The following is a 22,051-nucleotide window of genomic DNA, read 5'->3' as shown; positions in this document are numbered from 1 at the left end:
CGTCAGTCCCAAGTGAGTCAGATATACGACATTGGACTCCGCCTTCACTTTTGATTGTCTGCCCTCGAAGGCCTGTTTATTCTCTCTGCCACGTGCATTTTATTTTATTATCCAAAGTCGGTTTAACGTGTCGCCATTCATCGATTAAACACGTGAGAACCGATGGAGATACCTTATCTGTTTTTCCAAGGGCACCTGGCTAATCAGAGTTATTTAAGAAGATTATGAACGTTTAAAATAAAGTTATAGGCAATGAGAACACTATGGGCGGAGCAGTGGTGCAGTGCAGTTTTGAGCACACCACATTGTGATCTCGGCGAACCGAGTTCCACGTCCCGGCAATGGCTAACATTGGATGGAATTTTTAATCTGAATTTGACCTGGGGTGTACCCCATTTACCCCAACCCCTACTGACCAACATTTGTTTGATACGTGGTCAAACAACCCCTGTAAACAACACAGTATCGGCTCACCTTCATCCCAGCAGGTGGATTGACAAAGGGCTGAAAATATGGAAGCAATCATTACACTTTGGATTCGGGATAATTTTCCCGGGAGCTCAAGCACACAATGTGAGGGGATGGGGGTCGGGGGGGATCTAATGTCTACGTCATAGCGCGACACGAAGCACTTTGATAATTTCTAGAAGAAATTTCTGGACGGTTGTGAGAACTGATTCCCCTTTTGCGTACTACAGGCTCGGTGTGGTGAGTGAGCCGGCCGTACAAAGGCTTTCTTGTTTAGCTCTGCAAATCAATGGGCTTATGCATGAACCCTGCTGTTTGGTACACAAGGGCGCTTTTAGAATCTTGAGGTTGCGTGACGTGACCTCGTGAGCTGCCTGGTAACGACATCTCAGCTGGGCCTTGCCGCACGCCTTTTCCGTTCACGCCACGCTCGCACCGGCCTGGCAAGGAAGGTAGACTTCTTCTTCTTGGTTCTTTCGGTAAAGTCACGTAGAAGGGAAGTAATAAAATAAAAAAAATAAAACATAATAAAATAAAAATAAAACATAATAAAATAAAATTATTTTATTATGTTTTATTTTTATTATTTTATTACTTCCCTTCTACGTGACTTTACTGAAAGAACCAACAAGATGAATCCCTGCAGTCACGAAAGCTTTAAATCGAAGGTAGACTTGTTGTGGATAATCAGACCTTGGAGGCGTCGAGGATTTAGATTCAAATTTTGAGGTGGGGGAATGCAAGTGCGTTTAATGCCGGCCGTGCTAAAATAGTTCTTGTCGCGTCTGTGACATCCGTGCGACCGCGTGTATGAAAGGTGAACTGAGGTTACCTGAAGCATATTTGGATCTCGCAAATTTAAAATTCACCGGTACATTAGGAATGCCTTTCACTACCGAAAGAGCTTTGTAACGTTAATGAACGCCCAGAGGCAAGGCAACAAAGCCATTGCACTGGGCCTGGGACAGAATCAAGAGGAAGTGGCTTTGAACCTCTTCTGAAAATGTACACACATCTTCACTCCTCCTTTCTCTCTCATGGTTTTTTTTTTCTACCCAGTTTCTGTCCGAGAAAAACATTTGCAATATCGATTCCCAGCAGCGATGCTGTAATGGTTCGTAATGGAAAGTGCACTTGACTTGCAATCCAGAGGTCACCGGGTTCGCTTTGACCTCCCGATCCAGCAGTTGAAGCAGTGGGGCAAGTATCGTAAATCCCCACCACCACCTCTGTCCGCCCAGCAGTATTAACGGGTACGACCACAGCGAGTCGATCTGCAGCTCGTGCATGATGGGAAAAAGTTGTGGGCGCTCCAACTTCTTGAAAGACGTCTGGCCGTCATGGAAAAGTAGACCAAATACCCTTTAGGAAGGCCCTCTCGAGCACCCTCTTCTGCCAACAGTAACGCGGGCAAGAAATTTCAGGGCTGCACCTTTAACTTTTTCCCTCATGTTGATGTAACTTTCTGACCCGCCCCCTACCGGACATCTGTGAAGAAGAGCTTCATAGCTCATCGGATTCCTCCAGGGTGCATAAAAATATTCTGTTTGTATGTATGGACAATCCCGTACGAAGCCATGGAATACAGATATCCACTTTTGGAACTCTCCACATGGGATGTTGTCTCAAGACATTTAGTAGCAGACGCAGGGCGTTGGGGGCACACAGGCGCATAACTGAGCGGCTGTACCGCTGGCTATGGCTCCGAACTTTGATTTTAGTTTGACAAACTAATTTCTTTAGAACTGATTTTTGTGTTTAGTTTGTTGTCTTTTCCACGCACCTCCGATTAGCATGGTTGGCTACGTAGAGTGCGAAAGAAGTTCAGCGTAACATACCTACAAATGGCCACGGGTGCAGATCGCTGAAGTTCGTGCCACAACCGCACTGACACTCGGCCGCTTGCTCTTGTGTTACCTCTCAACTGCCACTTGTGAGAATCGCTGAGCCCGCCACTGCATTTGTCTTCACTCCCCGTGTTCCACCTTGGATGTTTGTGAAGGATTTGCATTTTGTTTCACTTGAAAAGTAATTTTTGTTTTGAGTTGGTCGGAGTTCAAAGTCAATATTCTCTGTTTTTTAGTTTCCTCGCTCCACTTTTCTTCGGTGTCACGTCACGAGATGAAGCAAGCCCTCTCGCAGAGCGAGGAGTCGCTCGTTCGTAGAGAAATGGCCCCGCAGAAAAGTGATTTCGCAGAACCACTTCTGAGATGCATTAAACTGATTAAGTTGATTGACTTAATTTAAACCGGGAAAGATTCTGGTTTGGAGAGCAATGGGGCGTGAGGGGGGGGGGGGGCAACGGGATAAGGGGCACGTGACATCGGCGGCGTTGAGCCGGAACTCAGGTGCCAGCCAGCCAGGAATCAGGTGGGGAAGCCAGCCGGCGAAATTTTTCTCACATGTAGTATGATTACATGTGAATGCCTTACTTACATTTCCTTGTCTGACTACGCAGGTGCGACCGAGTGACCTTGGTGTGCACAATAAAGTCCAAAAATGCACAAACGATTGACGGAGCGAAGTGTTAACGAGATATAGTGCGCGATAAATTGCAGCGCTCGCCATTTGCTTCACAGCCGGAGTGACATTAAGGGACTAAAACCTTCGTTCGTGCATCCGCTTTGACATTGGCTCTCTGTCTCGGAGCGAGGTAACGCCCACGCGGCTTGACACATAATTTACAATGGCATCGCTTGGAGGAGTCCACTGACGCAACATCCCTGATGTATTATAGTCACTTACAGCGGTTTCACCAAAAACGGCCGCAGCCACAAGTATCGCCGGATTTCACAGATTCAAAACAAACACTGCGGGGGTCCGGTCGACGTGTACCCTCAGATTTTCCAAATGGAACTTTGGCATTTGTGGGGAAATAAAATAAAAACACTCCTCTTGTCTCGCTCTTTTTCGCAAACCCCCAAAAAATGACGCGCGGTAATTTTTTCGCTCGATGTTTTTTTTTCTGATTCCAAAGTGTTCGTTGCAGAGGCGAAGCGATCGCCTGGGTGTGCAGGTTGTACGTACGCACATTAAACTTCTTTCGCACCGTACGTAGCCAACCGCGCTTATAGGAGGCGCGAGCAAAAAAGGCTCCCGATGCTTGCAGCGGCCGTGTGCTGTGTGACCGAGCGAGGCGCTTCGACTGCGGTCTTGCGGCTATATGGATGCCGCGGTCGTGCAGCGGTTGCCTCGCTCGGCGTGCAGTCCAGACGGTCGCATTTCGAGTCGATCTCCCGGTGCGGCACTTAAAGAACGGTGCAGGTTTTCTTAAATTCCCCCCCCCCGCTCCCCACTTCTCCTCTGTCCACCCGGCGGTATAAATGAGCACACCACAGTTAGTTCAATATCAGGTCGCGTTTGGTGGGGTAGAGTGTGGGTACTCTCTTCTCTTGCAAGACGTTTGGATAGCGTGGAAGAGTAGGCCAAATACCCTCAATGGGAGCTCCCCTCTCTAGTGCAGTCCCTTCTATCAGCAGTGGCATGGGCAAGCAATTGCTTGGCTTCACATTTACCCTTCTGGCCTATGTAATAAAATAGATGAATGTTCACCTCTTCAAAATTGCTCTCTGCAAATTGTCATCGAATACAAAAGAGCACCTTTTATAACCGTCGTTGAGACCACTGATCTGACAATGCTGCTATGTCCTGCACTGACCGGGGCTGGAGCACGAGCATAATCTGTCTTGACAGAGTCGTGCAGGTATCTAAAAACTGCAATAATCCACACGTTGTTTAGTATATTCCAGCCTTGGTATTAATCCTCGAGGAATGTGTGTCAGATCCCAGTGTTCATTGATCTTATTAGTTCACCAGGAGCAGTTTTCATTAACCCAGGAGATACATATTTGCACCCAAATAAAATAATAATAAAATATATATTATTTGAGCATCACCTGGAATGTATTTTTTTTGTAAGTTATGAGAACACACAATTGAATATTTTAAATTGTACGCAAACAAAGGGCAGCAGGGGAGTGCAGTTGTAACCCTTGTCCCTCGCAGCAAGAAGTACCTGTGTTCGATTCCTTTCTCTGTCGAGTGATGTTCTTCCCCCTGCTCTGAATGGGACTTCTGAATTCTCGGGTTTGCTCCCAGAGCTAAATAAAACCCATATGATGCAACCGGTATTTGGGCCAAGCATCCCAATACTGAAACGTGTTCTACGCATGACTCAATTGGGATTACACAGAGCATCATCAGCCTATACTGCGAAAACACGATAGCCCTCCACCCCCGCACCCCCCCCCCTCGTGGAAGAAGATATTGAGACTCGGCGATGCTTTGCTCGGGAAACACGGCGTTCATTTTCAATAAGTGTTGTCTCTGTAGAGCCTTGAACACAGTTGTGTTGCTATGCCATGCACAATGGGTAACACGCAATGTAGGCCAAACTGCAAAGGCTGGCATCTACCACTTGTCACCTGCGTGGCGCAGATAGTACGAATCGCTGTATTTTATCGAAAGATCAATCTCGGTGGTTCCGCGGGACTCGTGTCGAGATTACGATAATTAGAGCACGCTAATTAACACACGGTAATTGGAAACGTTTATGGTGATTACCAGTGACCTATTGCAGATTTAGATAATATGAAACAGGCATTTGATGATTCATTGGTTCATCGACTATGATCGATTTTGCCATTCGCGACGCGCGTGCCAAATTGTGCCTGCCGAGCGATTGTGTGTAAGCCACGTAAGTTACATGCGAGGAGATACGCTTTCGCCCAAGTTATTTGCAGCGATGTGCGAAGACGTTTTCCCGAAAAATTGGACTTGAGAAAATTAAGCCGTAAACATCGCGGGAATGGAGCGATGAAATCGCGCCGTGCGCACGAGCTAGACACTGGTCGTTGAGTTGCGAGGTCGTGAGAGATGGGGGGAGGCCTGGATCCAGCAGTAGAATTGGTCATGGGCTGATACTGAAAATAATGCTTTCAGAATAATGTATATTTTTCATAATAGAGGTTTTTTGGGGTTAGATCGCGTTATTTATCAATGTGTCGCAACCCGCCACCACCTGACACGGCCCATCAGTAAAAAATGTGTCACGTTGGATGTCGTGAGACAGTGAGATGTTCAGCTTTTGGCTGGCCATTGCACAAAGACGGTCACTGCGTCGCATGCTTTCAGATGCGCTTCTGTGGCCATCTGGAATGCCCTTCCAATATTAGGAAGCCACTGGAGCTATGCACTTTTAAATCATCTAGATTGAAAGCTCATTTCTTGAACAGATTTTTGTGTTTAGTTTGTTGTCCTTTCCCCGCACCTCCCGTGAGCACGGTTGGCTTCGTACAGTGCGAAATAAGTTCAATATTCATATATACAGATGGCAAATGGCTTGGGGAGGCGGCCTTAAATCAGCAGTGGAAATGCTCATGGGCTGATAATGATTATATTAAAATACCACGTTCAGAATATACTTGGGCGGAAGGAGGGTGGCTGGCATGGTGCTGGCCACCCACCCCAGTGGAGGAACGAGACAGCGTATGGGAGAGACGGTGCACATCAAATGGAGCAGAGGATATAATACACCCACTTCTAAGTGAATCGTCACTTCGAATTGTGACAATTCACAGAAAACCGTGTGGTGGGTGAATTGCTACTTGCGTAACGTGCTCTGTACATGCGCGCACGTCTTGCCATGCCGTACGTTTGCTGCGTTTGGCAGGCCAATATATTGCAACGCATTAGCGAAATTTATCTCTGCAGATGGCACTTGAGAGGCACAGCTTAAACCGCTCAGCGATCGGTGTAATCACAGTGTGGATTTTATTTCAGGCTGTGCCGCCCCTCCCCCCAACCCACCTCCCGCTTCCAATTAATGTCTTAGATGTGAAATGAAAAAAAAAATGTTTTTCATGTGACTTTAGGCACCATTATACAAAAAGGCACAGGCGAATATATTTCAAACCTGACGGTGTCCTTGCGTGTCGTGGCTTCAATTGACGTAGCTCGCTCACCCATGTAAGGATGAGTGGCGGTAAACTGGGTCGGCATGCGATGGGGAGCGACAGTTGCTGAACGGCGTGTTCAGAGGTGGAGACGCTGAGTTGTGATAGCGGTTGGCGGAGAGTTGGCAGTGATGTCGAGTTGCGACAGTCTATGCTTGGGGCAGGGGGGGGGCGGCTGGCAGAGATTATACCTTTGCACTCAAATAGAATTACCGGGCGCCGGCAGTACGACAATGGATTCCTGGACCTATCAGTGCGGCGTTTTCGCGTGCGTGGGTGGAATTTATTTTTACGTGCGTGGGTGGGATTTCTCCAGGGGCTTCGGTGTCCATTATGCGTGCCGAACGCCCGTTACGTGAATTAAACATCCCCGGTGCGGGACTCGTCTGGAATAGAAGAGGTTTGTGCTGGGTAAGTGTGGGGCATTATCGTTATTATAATTAAACCAGCCATCGTTGGTTTTAGCATTGATTTAATTTATACCAAGGGATCACCCGGGTGTGTAAGCATGCCAGCAGGGCAGAGAGCTGGCAGCAAAACCCGCCTTGCGGTCTTTTGTGGTTGCACGGCGAACTGGTGCAACCTTTTGAGCACTTGTTTAGCGGGTAATGCTGATGCAAGCGCGCTGCCTGAGCAAAGGTCGGCAGGTTTCGAAGGAGTGAGGAATGGGAGAGGGTGACGGTGGGATGTTGGCAGTTGGGGTGAGGAGGTTCCTTGGCTAAGGTTGGCGTAAACACGATACATCAACAGAACGAATTGATCTGTCCCTTTGAATTTAAATCCTTGCCTGCAGTTCAATATAGACTCACCGCACCACATGTGTTATGCATGGAGGATTCCGTTTTGCTTATACGTCCTCTGTGATGCCGGGCCCTTGCGTCCGCAAGTTCACCCGCTTGAGCGTTCACCATAGACTCGATGTTACGAACGTGGCACGGTTGCTCCATCTCATGAAAAAAAAAATTATTTCCTCCCCGTTCCTGCACAAACGTCGACCCCTTTCAGTGTCTCACTCTTGTGTCCCCCTAGCAGATGGTTGCATACAACGGATGGCTGCGTTTGGAGCCCCTCGTTTACGATTACATTTGGGACCCCTCCCACCACAATCGTGATACGCATGACACCGCAGCTGCTGCTGGGAGCTCCGTAATCACCGCGACGTGATCTGTTGCCGGGCGGCTGGACGGCGCTCCGGCACACTTCCCCGGCGTGCGTGCGTGCACGCCCCAAAACCCTCCAGGCCCGGTCGTGACATCGTTCAACGCCCTTGCGAGTGTCACCCTACGGCCGAGACGAATTTGTAAAATGCAATTGAGAGGACCCGAAAATTTGTCGGCTAAAGCGAGACTGAAATGTTGGCAGGATAGTTTTTTAAATATATATTTTTTAATCGTTTAGCTGGCAATTTGCCAATATACACATGCATAACATTAATAGAGTGCTCCAGCAATATTAATTATGTACACTGGCATGAATGCCACAAAATTGACATTGACTGTCATATTGCATTGGTGTGCTAGTTAATATAATGGTTTAATTATTTACCCAGGAATGCCTCGCTTGATCTCACCTTTGTTTTCTAGGGGGCGTCTCTTTTTTGAATATTTAGCTGCTTTCATTTTAAATCTATTTCCTTAAGGGAGAACACTGGAGTGGCTTTATCAAACATTAATATACAAGGGAAAGATGCGAGAGGTCCACACCCCACTTGGTGTACCACCTACTACAGGCACATAATTTCCCTGCAGGTGTGTATGTGTGTGTGTTATGCGGTAGTGTATAAGCGGTAGTGTGTGGGGAGCGGTAGTGTAGCGATTAGCACGCCACGCAACAAACCCACAGACTGGAGTTCGATTTCCACTCACAGCCAGCACCAGTGACAATTATATTAACCGGTCCTGGGCCTCCCCTAGGTCGACTCAGCCTCCAATGAGTACCTGGTGCGGTGTGTAAACATCGCCGCTGGAGAGACAAAGGCAGTCGGGTGTGGTGCTGGCCACCCACCCCCTTCGTGTGCCATTTCTGGCCTAACAGCACTTGCTCCAACAGTTCGTTAAGGCTGTATGGGGGATCTTTGTCTTATACACATGTTAGCTCCATATTAGTGTGGTCCACCAACCCCTATATCTCAGTTGTTGCATTTTAGGCACGTGACACCACACCTTGCCTTGTATTACATTTAACGTGGGCAATGCCATATGGCAGAAAATTTATGTCAGGAATAGAATTCAGCTCAGCTTAGCCTAAGTTAACCCAAAACCCGCATTCATCTTCATAAAAAAAAAACTCTTAAATCCTCCCACCTGTTCACGGGCAGTGTAACTGGGTACTAAATGGATACAGCAATTTTACATTCATTCGGCAGGTGGCATGTGGAGGGGTAAAGTGTGGGTACTCCCACCTCTTCCAATACTTCTGGCCAGCCTGGAAGAGGAGGAAAAACTACCCTCTTTGGGGGGGGGGGCTTTCTCAGACCCCCTCTAGTGGGGTGACATGGTGGCGAGATGTCAACAACCTCGCCTGCTATGCAGGAGGTTGTGATGCCTGTATATTTGGAGTTTGCGTGTCTCTCTCGCTGTGGCCTTGTGGATTTTTCTCCGGCTCCTCCGGTTTTTCCTTCTACATTTAGAATCAATATGCATTGAGAGTATTTGTCTGCTATACATTTCCATGTGATAAGCCACTTAGTTGAGCTATCATTTTGTGGCCAGGTGGCTTATGAAAGAGAGCTAAATAGCTTACCTGGTAAAATACCAATTTTTGTTAGTTTAGGTCGTGGAAATGTAAGCATAAGAATGCCCCATCCCATACTGGGCATCTGTAAAAAGAGCTTCATAGCTTCTCGGATTTCTCCTGCAGTTTCAATTATTATTGATTTTGACTCGTTCATCTATCAACGTCTGATGCCTCCTTGGCTGGCACTGGGCAAGGGATAGTAAAAATTGCTGGTGCATGGAGCCAGATGCCCTTCATGCAGTGGAAGTTGGTCACTGCACCCAGTAAACCTTGACATTTTTATAGAATATCTCAAAGATCTGTATTCTGTGCATCAGGGAAGAAAATAAAACGGTACTTTGCACAGTTCCCTGTTATAGCTTGGGGAATAATTTCCTGCTATTTGACGTGACGTGTGATATCTGGATGTTCTTGCGGCATTATTACTTTTTTTTTGGTTCATCGTATTTGTTCATTGAATATTCCAGAAAGCTTCCCCTTTGTTCGATGCGGGAGTTTGAGTTTTAGACTTCCCTGTCGTATCTTTTGCTTTTTGTAAAGTAGAATTGTTGCGTGTAAGCGTGCAAATAACAACACCCCCGTCCGAAACGCCTCTCCTTCGCGTTTTCACCCACCTCTCAAGGTTTAAACCACGCAGTTTATGACGGCACGCCAAACGCGTAAGCAAATCCGTCCTGGGGACCCACCGTCTTCCCTCCGGCTTTAATGCACCAACCGCACAATAAAAGGCTAACGCCCAAAAGATCCTTAATTCAAAATCCGCTCGCCGGTGCAGAGCCTGTGGTCGTTGGAGGTTCACGTGTGTGGCAGACTAATGATATTCAGCCCTCCTGTCGCACAGACAGCTCCTCCTTCCCGCCCCCGCTGCTCTGGCGCAGGGGAAGAGGTGGGGGGGACTCGCTCTTTACCGTGCGGCCGCCGTCACCGCTTCTGCCGACCACACTCCTCACGGCTTTTGGCGCGTGTAGCGGTAGCGGCAGCAGCAGCGGCAACGCCCGGCCATCGGTGTCATCGCCCGCCGTGATTCTGAAGCGCGGCACGTCCCCCGTACCGCCTCTCCGTTATCGACGGCTGCCGTGCGATCTTTAGCGTTCATCTCCCAGCCGCGTGCTGTCTTTCTCTCTCTCTCTCTCGTGCGCGCGTTTCTCGGTCCTCCTATCGCGCTCGCTTGTTCTACCTTACATCGTAACAAAAAAAATCGGTGTTCTCGACATTCCTTGTATCGTTTTTATTTTGGGTTTCTTGCATTGCGCTCAACATATCTGGTATGTAAAAGCTTTTCATTGTCTTTGGCGTGCAAGCCTCTTGCACAGGTGGTGGCATTCGCACGTTTCCGAAAAAATAATATCCAATTTTGTCTCGTGCTGCGTGTCGCCTTTCCCCGACGGTTGCTTGCGCCGTTGTGGTGTGGAATTAATGTGAAGAGGCATTTTCTTGCACAGGTCGCTGTGCGCGTTTTTGGATTAGGCGCACGTTTGGCAGAACATACATGCGGCTAGGCGAGCAGAATTTTGAGAAGCTGATCGTGGTGGTCTGTGTTGTGCATTTTGCGTCGTCGAGAAAGCCTCCGTGCGTTTGGCTGCAGCCTGTTTACAGCACGTTGATATAAATTCAGTGGCTTTCAGATTTAATTTGACCCCGAGGCTTAGAATTTTAAATTAGCTCTTCATTTATTAATTTACTTATTTCTGTTTACATTGGTTACCTGTTGCGGTAATCCTTGTTGTCATTCCCGCCTGGAGCATTTGCTCACGTTTTACAAAACTAGCCTTTGCTATATATTACATATTCATAGGTAGTCCTATGAAATATTCATCCCTATGGTAGGTTAGACGGTTGGAAGTAAATACAATAATTGGCCAAATTTTAAGCGCGCGTACATCCTGATGCTAACGAAGGCGGGAGGGCGCGGGGACAAATCGCATGCGGTGGTTTTTGCGACGTCTGCCTTTCATTGTCCAATGAGTCGTCACTAATAGCAACGTTTGTTGGGCCACGGAGAGGAGCCGCCAGGATAAGGCAAAGAGCAGGAAAAGCTGACGCAAGTGTGAAAGTGGAAAGCGGCTAAGGGGGTGGGGGCGGGCTGCATCTGCATCGCCACCTGTGCATTGAGCTGTGTTTGTCCTACGCAGCTGTAGCAGCAGTCCGAGCTCGTTCTTGCTACGGAGGCGACGGTATCGGGGTAGGTTGTCTTTTTTTTCTGCAGCATATTTTGCTCTTCCAAAATTATTCTAGCGAATATCGGTGACCACAACAGCTGCTACCGTTTTCTGGAAGAAAATAATTGCCAGTTCGTCTTGATACGCGAAGGTGTGCTCTGCATGTTAGTTGGCTTTAATTCTTTAATGCACACAAATCGCACGTTATTGCCAAACGTTATTTTAAAGGCATCAGAGTTAAAGCAAATTAATTGAAGGTGTCACGAATCGACGCAAGATAACCAAGCCGCGTCTCCAACAGCCTCCGAGAATCCCAAGATTTCGCGACTTATTACGGGGGCTCCTCCCAAATACAAAAACATTCGGCAGCGTTTAGCTCGGGCGCTCGGGGCCCGTTCTCACCACCGCCGGGGCGCATCTGAACTCGCGTCGACGCCTTTTAGACCGCCCAGGGGTTGCCCAGGCCCGGTCGGTGGGCCCGCTCGCTCGCTCGCTCGCCGCCACGATGATCGGGGTGAACAGCATGCAGAGCTCGGCACGGCCGCGCATGCGGTCGGTGGGCTCGGTGCACTACCCCCGCGGCGGCGGGGACTCGGCCAAGCACCGGCAGTGGTCGTCCCAGCGCTCAAAGTCGCTGCGCTCCGGCCCGCCTCCCATCCCCGCCATCGCTTCGGCGACCGCTTCCGAAGCCGCCAAGTTGCCCTCTGTGGTCAACGGCAAGGCCAAGGTACCCGGGTACCGGGGGGGGGGGAGGCGACGGGAAATTGGCGTGCGCCGTTGTGGGGGGGGGGGGGGGGGTTGCGTTTTGGTTTTGTTTTTGACGTTTTTCGTCGTTTTGTTGTTTCTTTTGGTTTCCAAGTGCTGAATGCGGAGGTGTGGCAATCGCGTGCGCTTGTGGGTTCTGACATTTGTCACGCGCCTCGATATCCGAGCGAGGTGTTTTCAGTCATAATGTAAGGAGGCGGATGCTTCAGTGGTGTCGTGATGGTTAGCACATAAGTCGCACATCCAGAGGTCGCCGATTGGATCTCCCAGCTCGGCATGTTTCTTGATTCTCTCCGCCCCTGTCCACCCGGCAGTATAAATGGTTCCACCGCAGTCGATCGTCAGGTCTCGTGTCGTGGGGTAAAGTGTGTGCACTCCCACCTCTTCCAAGCGGTCTGGCGAACGTGGAAGAGTCGACCGAATCCCGTACCGAGGGGCTCTCTAGGGCTCCCTTTCGTGGAGGCCTTTTTGGGATCGGAGACCTGAGCAGGAAATTTCAGGGTTGCACCTTTACCCGTATAACGATGCATCGATTTAAAAGTATGTTACGCTCACGACATGTGCGTTGAATTTTTTTTACTTGCGGTTTTTGAAAAATCTAAACAAATAAATAGTGAAGCGTACAAGACTGAACCAATGAGCAATGTTACAATTGAGTTAGGGGAAAATGGAGTTGCAGCCAAATGTGAACTCCACCCGTTCCATCTCCGTGGGATTGTTGCCCCCTCGCACATGTGGGTTTACCCCGGGTGCTCCGCTTTCCTTCCACATGTAAACGCTCAACAGAGGTCGCAAACGGGTTTTGATTCCTTACCCGTACCCGGCCGCACCAGGGTCGCAAACGGGTACCCGATTGCGACCTCTGACGCTCAATAATTGACCGGTGGTAGCACCTTCATATTTAGAGGGCAGCAGAGCTTAGGGAACGTGACTGCTGCTGCCATCCTACTTGTCTGTGGTTCCTCCTCCCGGCGCCTCTTGAGTCGTGCTCTCTTTCAGAGGGAGCGTGAATATTGTGCAGCAGAATTATTATAATTATTTATCGTCGTTAAGGCAGTGTTATTGTTGGCTTTGTGTACGTATGCATTATGTTGAACTTCTTTTGTGCCGTATGTAGCCAACCATACTAATTGGAGGTGCAGAGGAAGAACAACAAACTAAACGTAAAAAAACTGTTCTAAAGAAATTAGTTTGCCAATCTAGATGATTTAAAAGTGCATAGCTCCGGTGGCTTCGTGATATCGGTAGGAAGCGCGTTCCAGACGGCCGCAGAAGCGCATCTGAAAGCGCCGCGCGATGCAGTGACCGTCTTTGTTCGATGGTTAGCCATCGGTGAGAAGCCTCGTGTTTGGATCTGTTACGGGGAAGGCAGCGGCGCAATCCTCTTTCTCTCTCCCCACCTGCTGGACACGGGAATCTAACTTCGCCTGGGTGTAGGTGTCCAAATGTTTGCGTTGCCAGTCCGAGGTGCCTCGCTTAAGCCGTCGCGTTTCACAAGCGGCGTGCGAACGGCGCGTCCATCGGAACACGTACATATGCGGCGTTTTAACGTGGCATTGTGTGTTCTGTTGTCTTGAGAAAGCTGTGGCCCTGGGAAAACCAGATTAGCCGAAATCTTATAATGCAAACGGTGTCAACGTTTGCTTAACTGGCCTTGTTGTTGTTCTATTTTATTAAGTTATCATAAGCCTTTGTGTGCGTGTTTGGTGTGTGTATCACAGTGGCGATTGTTTGAACCGTTTGTGAGTCTCCCCTTGGTCGACTCAGCCATAAATGAGTGCCTGGTGCAGTGTGTAAATTAAGCACTGGGGAGATAAACAAAGACTGCCTGGGAATGATGCTGGCGACCAAACAAAAGAACTAAACAATTGTGTGTTCATTATCACGATGGGCTATTATCGATCCACTACTGGATGAGAGGTCTTCCCAAGCCGTTGCCATCTCTCATAGTTGTGCGATGCAACGTTCCATCTCGCAACCTGCACACCAGCTGACGTCATTGCTCCGTCTCCGCGATGGGCGTCCTCTGCAGCACTTTTCCTGTTTTGATTCCCGCTCAACGCTCTGACCGAGCGAGTTCCCTCCTTCCTGAGGAAATAAGATAATTGCCTGTAATAGCTACGAGTTATAATTAGCTGTGTATATATATATACCCAGGCTTGAACGTAGGGTTTTTTTGAATACATTTATTTAATTACCCATCATGCTCCACAGCACATAATGATTTATTACGCTTGAAATATTTATTTTTAAAAATTACTTATGCAGTGCCATTTTTGTTGAATTTTTTTGGCGTATCTTTTGATTCACACTTGCATTTCTTAACTGCGTGGTTCTATTAATTTCTGCTCAGAAAAGATAATCTTCTTTCATATGGCTGGTGTAGATGCAGAGCAACAACTGCAATTTCACATTCAGGTGGTCAGGTCCAGACAACGGCGTCAGGAGCAGTGGAGTGGTTGTGTATCATCATCGCCGTGGTGTCTCCTTCGTATTTGCAGATCGGGGCATTGCGTCGTTATACGGTCTGTTCTGGCTTACCACAGTCGCCCACTGGAAAGTTTTTAATTTTCCATTTGTGCATCAGGTATCCGCATCTGCCGTGGTTTGAGCAGTGGATGCGGTTCAGGGTGGACAATGAGCAGCTTCGCGGAAGATCAAAAGCAGGGATCGTCTGCGTTGGGTCTCAGTGGGCTCACAGTTAATGATAAATACATCTTTTTTATTTTCTGTCTTTCTTGCAAATTATAAAATAATATATTGTGCTTGGAGAAATTGACATTCACTACACAAAACTGCTACAAGGCATTCCTTATGGATAATGATGCTAATGAAGCTCATCACATTTGTCAGTATATCACAGAAAACAACAACCGTCATTTTACACAAAGTGGCAGTGGCGTCACCATGGCACTTTGTGCCAGCCTGGGTGCACTTTGAGGCCACGTGAAGTGTCAAAGGTTAGCTGACAGGAGGTCACGGGACAGACCCAGGTGCTATTGCTTGACTGACTGAGATGACTGGCAGATGTACCAACTGCTATCCCCACTGTGTCAGTACACACACACACACACATGGGACGCTGCCGTGGTGTCATGGCTCGCACATTAGATTTGCTTATCCAGAGATCGCCAGTTCAATTTGCCCGCACAGAGATAGAAACAATGTTGCAAGTTTCTTGAATCCCCCTGCCTCTGTCCACCCAGCAGGATTAATGGGTACACTGCGGTTAGTCCATCGGCAGGTCCGCGTGTGGTGGGGTATATTTTGATTTAAAGCTTTCGTGACTGCAGGGATTCATGTTCTTGGTTCTTTCGGTAAAGTCACGTAGAAGGGAAATAATAAAATAATAAAAATTAAACATAATAAAATAATTCTCACGACGTGTCGGCCACAACGCAAGCAGCCGTCCTCAGGTGAAAAACAGGTCTGTCGGAAAGACAGCGTCTGAATGAACACCACCAGGCTTGGCAGCGTATATTTAAGCTGGGTTGGAGGAGGATGAGCGCCTTGACAAAATAATTTGCATATCAAGAGGAATTTAGCATATTTATGGGAAATGCAGATATGGGATTAGTCACTACTTGTGGAATGCGTAGTAGGTGGGCGGGGGGTTTCAAAGTCATATTATAATAAGAGTCTATTCCTGCTCGAGGGGTTCTTGAAAGCGCCCCACGAGTGGAGGCCCTACCACCCAGGCCAGCAGTGGTGTGAGCAAGCGGTTGCAGGGCTGCACCTTTACAAAAGCAAATATCCCCCCGTATAGCCTTAGACTGTTGGGGCAGGTGCTGTTAGCGAGCACCTACAAAGGCCTGAACGGCACGTGATGGGGTGGGTGGCCAGCACCACGCCAAGCTTTGTTTCCCGAGTGCCGATGTTTACACGTCGCACCAGATAGTCATTTGACGCTGAGTCGACTTAGGGGAGGCCCAGGACCAGTTCAGATAATCGTCAGTGGTATTGGCCATGAGCAGGAATCGAACTCGGGTTGCCGGGTTCGCTCACCGCTACACTACCACTTTACACACACACACAGCAAGAGACAACGCGGAAGGGTGAGAGGTTACGTGAGGATGACTCCCCTTGAGTTTGCCCACTTTACCGCCCGCAATTAAACTAATTTTCTCACGAGTAAGTTACGGCTCCCGCGGATTTCTGTTGCCGCGTGGTCATAGCTACGCTTGAACAGAACAAATCTGCACACCTTTGTTCCGTTGTGGGGGGCTGGCAGCAGCCTCCAATTAACGTTCCTTTAGATTTATTATTTCTTCGCCTCGTAGTTGCTGGCATTTCTTTGAATTAATGGACTCTTGACTTTTTTTATCCATTCCACACCCCCCACCCCCCACCGCTCCCCCTATTTCATGGAATTGGATTAATGTTGATGTTTAAGGTCATGGTATTTCATGCGCTGCGTTAGAACCACGTAATAAATGGCCACAGCGGAGCTCGGAGACTCGCGCTGAACCTTAGCGCTTGGGCCTGGGAGATTAGCTCTTTGTTTTAATCACGTTTCAGGGCATGTGATGGTGATGATGATGATGATGTTTGTTTTGATTGCGTTTTTTCTTCTCCTCGTGTTGTTCACAGGCTCTTTACAATTCCATCAAGAATGAAAAACTGGAATGGGCGATGTAAGTACCGCATGCTTCTTTTGAGAAATACTGAAAAAACACCCGAAAGCGGAAAATTGATTTCCATTTACTGACGATGAAAGCTCAAGTGGGGAAGCATTCTTTCTCCCCAGAGCCTCTTATCAGCCAACAGCCTTTGACTGCCAATATACACTTGCGTATTCGCGTTGTAAACTGTTTAAACATTCATATGACTTTGAAAGGACTCCAATTTTGAGAAGTATTATGGATCACACTGTCAGCGTTTTTGTCCCCAGCCTGAGGATTTCCTCTTCTAAGTTTAAACAAAATAAAAAACCCATGCAGTGATAGTTTGATGTCGAGGTTAGCAATCCATTCAAGGGCTTCGTCTGACTTGCGTGGTGGCAAGTCAGACGATCGCAATTTTGGCTGCTCCTCACGTTCCACCTGTGGAGCAAGGTGGGCCGCATCTTGAGTGGTGTCGTATTATGCAACTGGCTGGCAAAAACCAGGACTTAATTTCTCAGGAAGATGAACATATTTCCCAGCTTCCTCATACGATGAGGCAGTCCCGGGGATACCATGGCAGGTGTGTATGTTGACCTTTCTTTCGTTACCATACATAGCCTAACCGTGCTAATCGTAGGTGCGAAACCCCGTCCCACGCGCGTTTGACGCGTGTATTTGAATCCACAATGCACTCTTGGCGTGAGGACACCACCAGCCGTGAAGGTGTGTGCTCGCCGAGGTTACTTCGAGTGGTTGACGTCCGTGTGCGAAGATCCTACAAGCAGGGGCGCGTCGCCCAGTGGTCAAACCTGCAGCCGCCCTTTGTCTTCAGGGGAGCGTGGTTGTTTAAAGGATCCCGATATACTTGAGTAGATTCACTGATAGTAGGCCCTGGGCATTTCAATGCATGAAATCGTTCGAGCAGTCGCAGTAGATTTAGTGTAGCGGATGGAATAATTATTATTTTACAGAAAATGTCCCAAAGCCATCTTCTTTCCAAAACAAGATAATAACTACGATCCCGAAAAACAATAGCTCCAAAAAATGAACGTCAGTAATTTAAAAAGGGCAGCGAATGAAAAATAGTTTTAAGATGAGATTCAAAAATACCAACGGTGGCCTGAGTATCTGATGGCCTGGGACAAAGAATTCCACAGTCGTGGAGGGGAGGAACTAAATGCTCGGTCACCCGTGGAGTCTCGTGTCAGGGAATCGGCAAGGGTTCAGAGTCTTGATGACTTAGACGCCTCCATACACTTCAATGTTACATTCTCTCATACACCTCAATGTTAGACGCTCCCATACACGTCAATGTTAAATGTTCCCATACGCTTCAATGTTAAATGCTCCCATAGACTTCGTTGTTAAACGCTGCTATACACTTCAATGTTACACGCTCCCATAGACTTCAATGTTAAATGCTCCAATACACTTCAATGTTAAAATCTCCCATACACTTCAATGTTAAACGCTCCCATAAACTTCAATGTTAAACGTTCCCATAGACTTCAATGTTAAACGCTCCCATAGTCTTCAATGTTAAACGCTCCCATAGACTTCAATGTTAAACGCTCCCATAGACTTCAATGTTAAACACTCCCATGGTCTTCAATGTTACACTCTCCAATAGACTTAAATGTTACACGCTCCCATAGACTTCAATGTTAAACGCTCCCATAGACTTCAACGTTAATGCTCCCATACACTTAAATGTTACACGCTCCCATAGACTCCAGTGTTAAACGTTTCCATAGACTTCAACGTTAAACGCTGCCATAGACTTAAACGTTAAACGCTCCCATAGACATTAATTTTTCGTGCGGGTGCAGAACAGAAAAGCCGATCCTTCGGCCAGACCATTTGTGTGGAATCGGGGCTACCTCCTACAGCTTTGAGATGCCCCCACAACACACGGGGCAACATTGCAGAGCCTCGAGACACACACACAACGTGAACAACATGAATGTTGATAGCCTTACATCACAAAAGCTTTGAGATAGACACACATACGCACCACACACACACACACAATTGGCACTTCGGGACGCTCCTAACAGGATACTTGATCAAATTACACAATGAACTTTGAGACATACAAAACGTGAACCTTGGAATGCCAACAATAGGAATGTTAAGAAGCGCAAAATTATGCACACGACACAACCACTGATAAACTTACATATGAAACCTTAAGACATCACAGATTTTCATGCTTGTATACAACATAAATCTTGAGAGACTTGACACAAAAATCAACATTAAAACGATCTAGATTTGAAGTTTCCGTGACTGCAGGGATCCATACTCTTTCTTTCGGTAAAGTCACGTAGGTGAAAAAAATTAACTAAATTTAATCACGATGTTTCAGGCGTAACACAAGAGTCCGTCATCAGGTGGGACAACCGCAGCAAGAAACAATTTGCCCACTTCAGCAATTGTTTCTTGCTTCTAGATTTGAAGCTTTCGTGACTGCAATGATTCATATTCTTAGGTTTTTTCGGTAAAGTCACGTAGGTAAAACATCAAAATTAATAAAAATAAAATAAAATAAAGATCACGACTTGTGTTGCCTTCGAAACGTCGTGATCTTTATTTTATTTAATTTTTATTAATTTTGATGTTTTACCTACGTGACTTTACCGAAAAAACCTAAGAATATTTGTTTCTTGCTGTGGTTGTCCCACCTGATGACAGACGCTTGTGTTGCGCCCGAAACGTCGTGATAAAATTTATTTTATTTTTTATACCTACGTAACATTAAGACTTTCACATAGCACGATGAGAGACGCTCACACACACACAACACAGACCTTGAGGTGCACAACATAGGCCTTCATCTATTCACATTACACAACCTCGAGACCCTGACACAACAGTAACCAAACCTGGGTCTCAAGCAATGAGACCAGCGCATGTGTAGAGGTGTAATTGTGCATGGCCACGGATGTTGAGGTGTAATTGTGCATGGCCACGGATGGCTAACAAACACAAGGGGCGGGGTTACGGCCGTACACAGGGGAGGTGCTCGCACCGACGTCCGCACCTGCATCCCCCACGGGCCCCTCCCGGGGGCCGAGCCCTATAAAAGGTGGTGAGCCGGAGGGCTCGAGGTCGGAGCTCAGCTTTAACCAGAGAAGAAGGAAGACCTGCTAGAATAGGCCCCAGAGCTCCCCTGGCTCGCTGTCCTTATAAGGGCCGACCAGGGCAAGCCGGTGGCGTGGCCCCGAGAGCCCAGACCGACGAGCAGGTCTGGAGACTCAGGGTGCCGGGATCCCAGCTTGACCAGGGCTGGGATAGATAGCCTCCCCTAGCGCCGTAGTGGAGAACTTGGGCATAGGTTAGCGGGGTTAGCTGTTGTATATCCCTGTAGCCAAGTGACCCGTAATTACTGTGTATGCACAAGTTGGTGTAATAAACAAGTGTGCCTCCGATCCTGTCGTCAAGCCTCCTACATACTTACTACACATGCAACACAACATTCCTCATCTCCAAACAGTTGCAGACCACATCACGGTGTCCAATAACCTCTGACCCTGTCCTGTAACCGCGTATTCCCATTTGTGCTTTCCATATCCTCTCTCTGGGTAAGCTGTGACGCTCTCCCGCGGTTTCTGTTAGGGGCAATTTTCCCCGTGAGGCATTGCCGATGGGGAGAGGTGGCAGGTGTCCTATGGCCTTTGATGTAGCCATCCCATTCACCGTGACCTTGGCCAGAGATTGCCTGCCATTACTCAGCACTCACACCAACCAAGCTGAACATTATTGGCAAGCTGCTTTCCTAACCTTGCGTTATTCCCCCCCCCCCCCCGCCCTCTCCTCCGACTATTGCCGGCCGATTTATTTATATATATACGTGCTCTGGTGCGGAATAAAAGAGAGGTTATATGGAAAGCAGCTTTTTTTGTGCGCCAAAGCAATTTTCTCACTCCGAAATTACTTTTTGTACCTGAGATTGAGGGGAGATGTTTGTGGAGGGTGAGATTGTTGTTGTTTTTCTGTTTATTTTCAACCAAAACCACGGTGCATTTGAACGTACGGACGGTTCTAAAGGTAGTTTTTTTTTCGCTCTCGACTCTGGGTCGCGGTGGAACATGCTTGCGGTTCATTTATCACGGCTTTGCAATAAATCTTTGTGGCAAGCAGAGCAGCGTCCTTGACATCTGCATCTTGGGACGGGGGTCCGATCGAAGATGCGGCGTTTTTCGTCGAACCCGCGCAGTGTGGGGGAGGCTCGTCTTTGTCCAAGTTATTCTCTCCCATCCTCTCCTCTCCGTCACTCTCCAATATTCTACATTCATTGAAACGGAATTGTATACATCATCGGCACTCACACGTCGATTGCAACCATCAGCTTAGTTGTGCACAGAGCCCGTCACGTTTATTTCGGATGCTGTTGTGCGTGACAAGGCGCGAGACATTTTTGTCCCGAGCGAGCTCTCGGCACCGTCGGGCTGAATCTGCCGCTTGCAATGAGAGGGCAGTCAGGAGACACTACCTGTGTGCTCTCATTTGATAGGGCTTCACGTTCCTTTGCAGTGTCCCCAGGGCCATTTTTGAAAGTGATGGCCTCTGTGCCGTAAGCCTCTCCTACCTTAAATTTATTAAGTTTTGATGACCCCTTTTAACATGTGTAAACAATTGCGACTGAGTGGTTGATGCAGATTATAATGATATTATTAAAGCTGAACATTTTCCACAAAAATTGACAATTCTGTACTCATAACGACACACCTCAGAATATAATTCTTTGAATTCTGGCTGACGAAAAAAGATTGTGCCCAAAGGTTGGTCAGTATTCAGTCATGTGGCAGGCTCATCCTAAAGTCATAATGTCTCGTGCTAAACACTTAAATGTACATTATCATCAGTGAAGCAATAAGATTGCCTCCCATGTAGTGGTGATGCTCACGCAAATGGAAGCCTGGCAAGGCCTGCGACCGCTTACTCAAACATGTCAGCGGTTTCCCTCTCAAACGATCATGGAGGCTGTGCTCATCTCCTGTTTGCAGCCCTGAGCAAGTGGTGAAAATTCCACATTCCTATGGCGGGGGTGAGTCTATCCCAACGACAACCGCTGTTGATCTTCCCCACACAAAGCGGTGCTCATCTCATCGATCCCGGAGCGACCATGGGCTGTTCAATCTCCAATCAGGATTTGAACTCACGACCTACCAATTGCGAGCCGTTCGCTCTGCTCGCTGCTGAGTCATCTTGCCAGAATGTCCCAGTGGGTACACAGCGGTCGAAGCAAATGTTTTCCTCGCAATAGCTTACGACGTTTTTCTGCGTAACATCGTTTAACGTGAGCGGAAAAAATGTGAATATGTGCGAGTTGACATTCGTTTTAAGTTGTCATTTTATTGAG

The 22,051-nt window shown here is 47.7% G+C and overlaps 1 protein-coding gene across 5 annotated transcripts in view; it reads left to right on the top strand.

Moving 5' to 3' along the window:
- LOC133354340 (PH and SEC7 domain-containing protein 2-like) overlaps positions 1 to 22,051 on the top strand; it is a 127,332-nt gene that overhangs the window by 75,582 nt on the left and 29,699 nt on the right. For all 5 annotated transcript variants that reach the window (XM_061571099.1, XM_061571103.1, XM_061571102.1 and 2 more), the window contains one exon: positions 16,673 to 16,716. In XM_061571099.1, coding sequence (XP_061427083.1) covers positions 16,673 to 16,716 — 44 coding nt within the window. The remainder of the gene's footprint in view (positions 1 to 16,672; positions 16,717 to 22,051) is intronic.

Source organism: Lethenteron reissneri, chromosome 47 (assembly GCF_015708825.2).
Source record: "Lethenteron reissneri isolate LAM-NWPU_2019-01 chromosome 47, ASM1570882v1, whole genome shotgun sequence".
Lineage (NCBI taxonomy): Eukaryota > Metazoa > Chordata > Hyperoartia > Petromyzontiformes > Petromyzontidae > Lethenteron > Lethenteron reissneri.
Note: the sequence above shows the minus strand (reverse complement) of the source record. Positions and strands in the feature narration are given on the sequence as shown.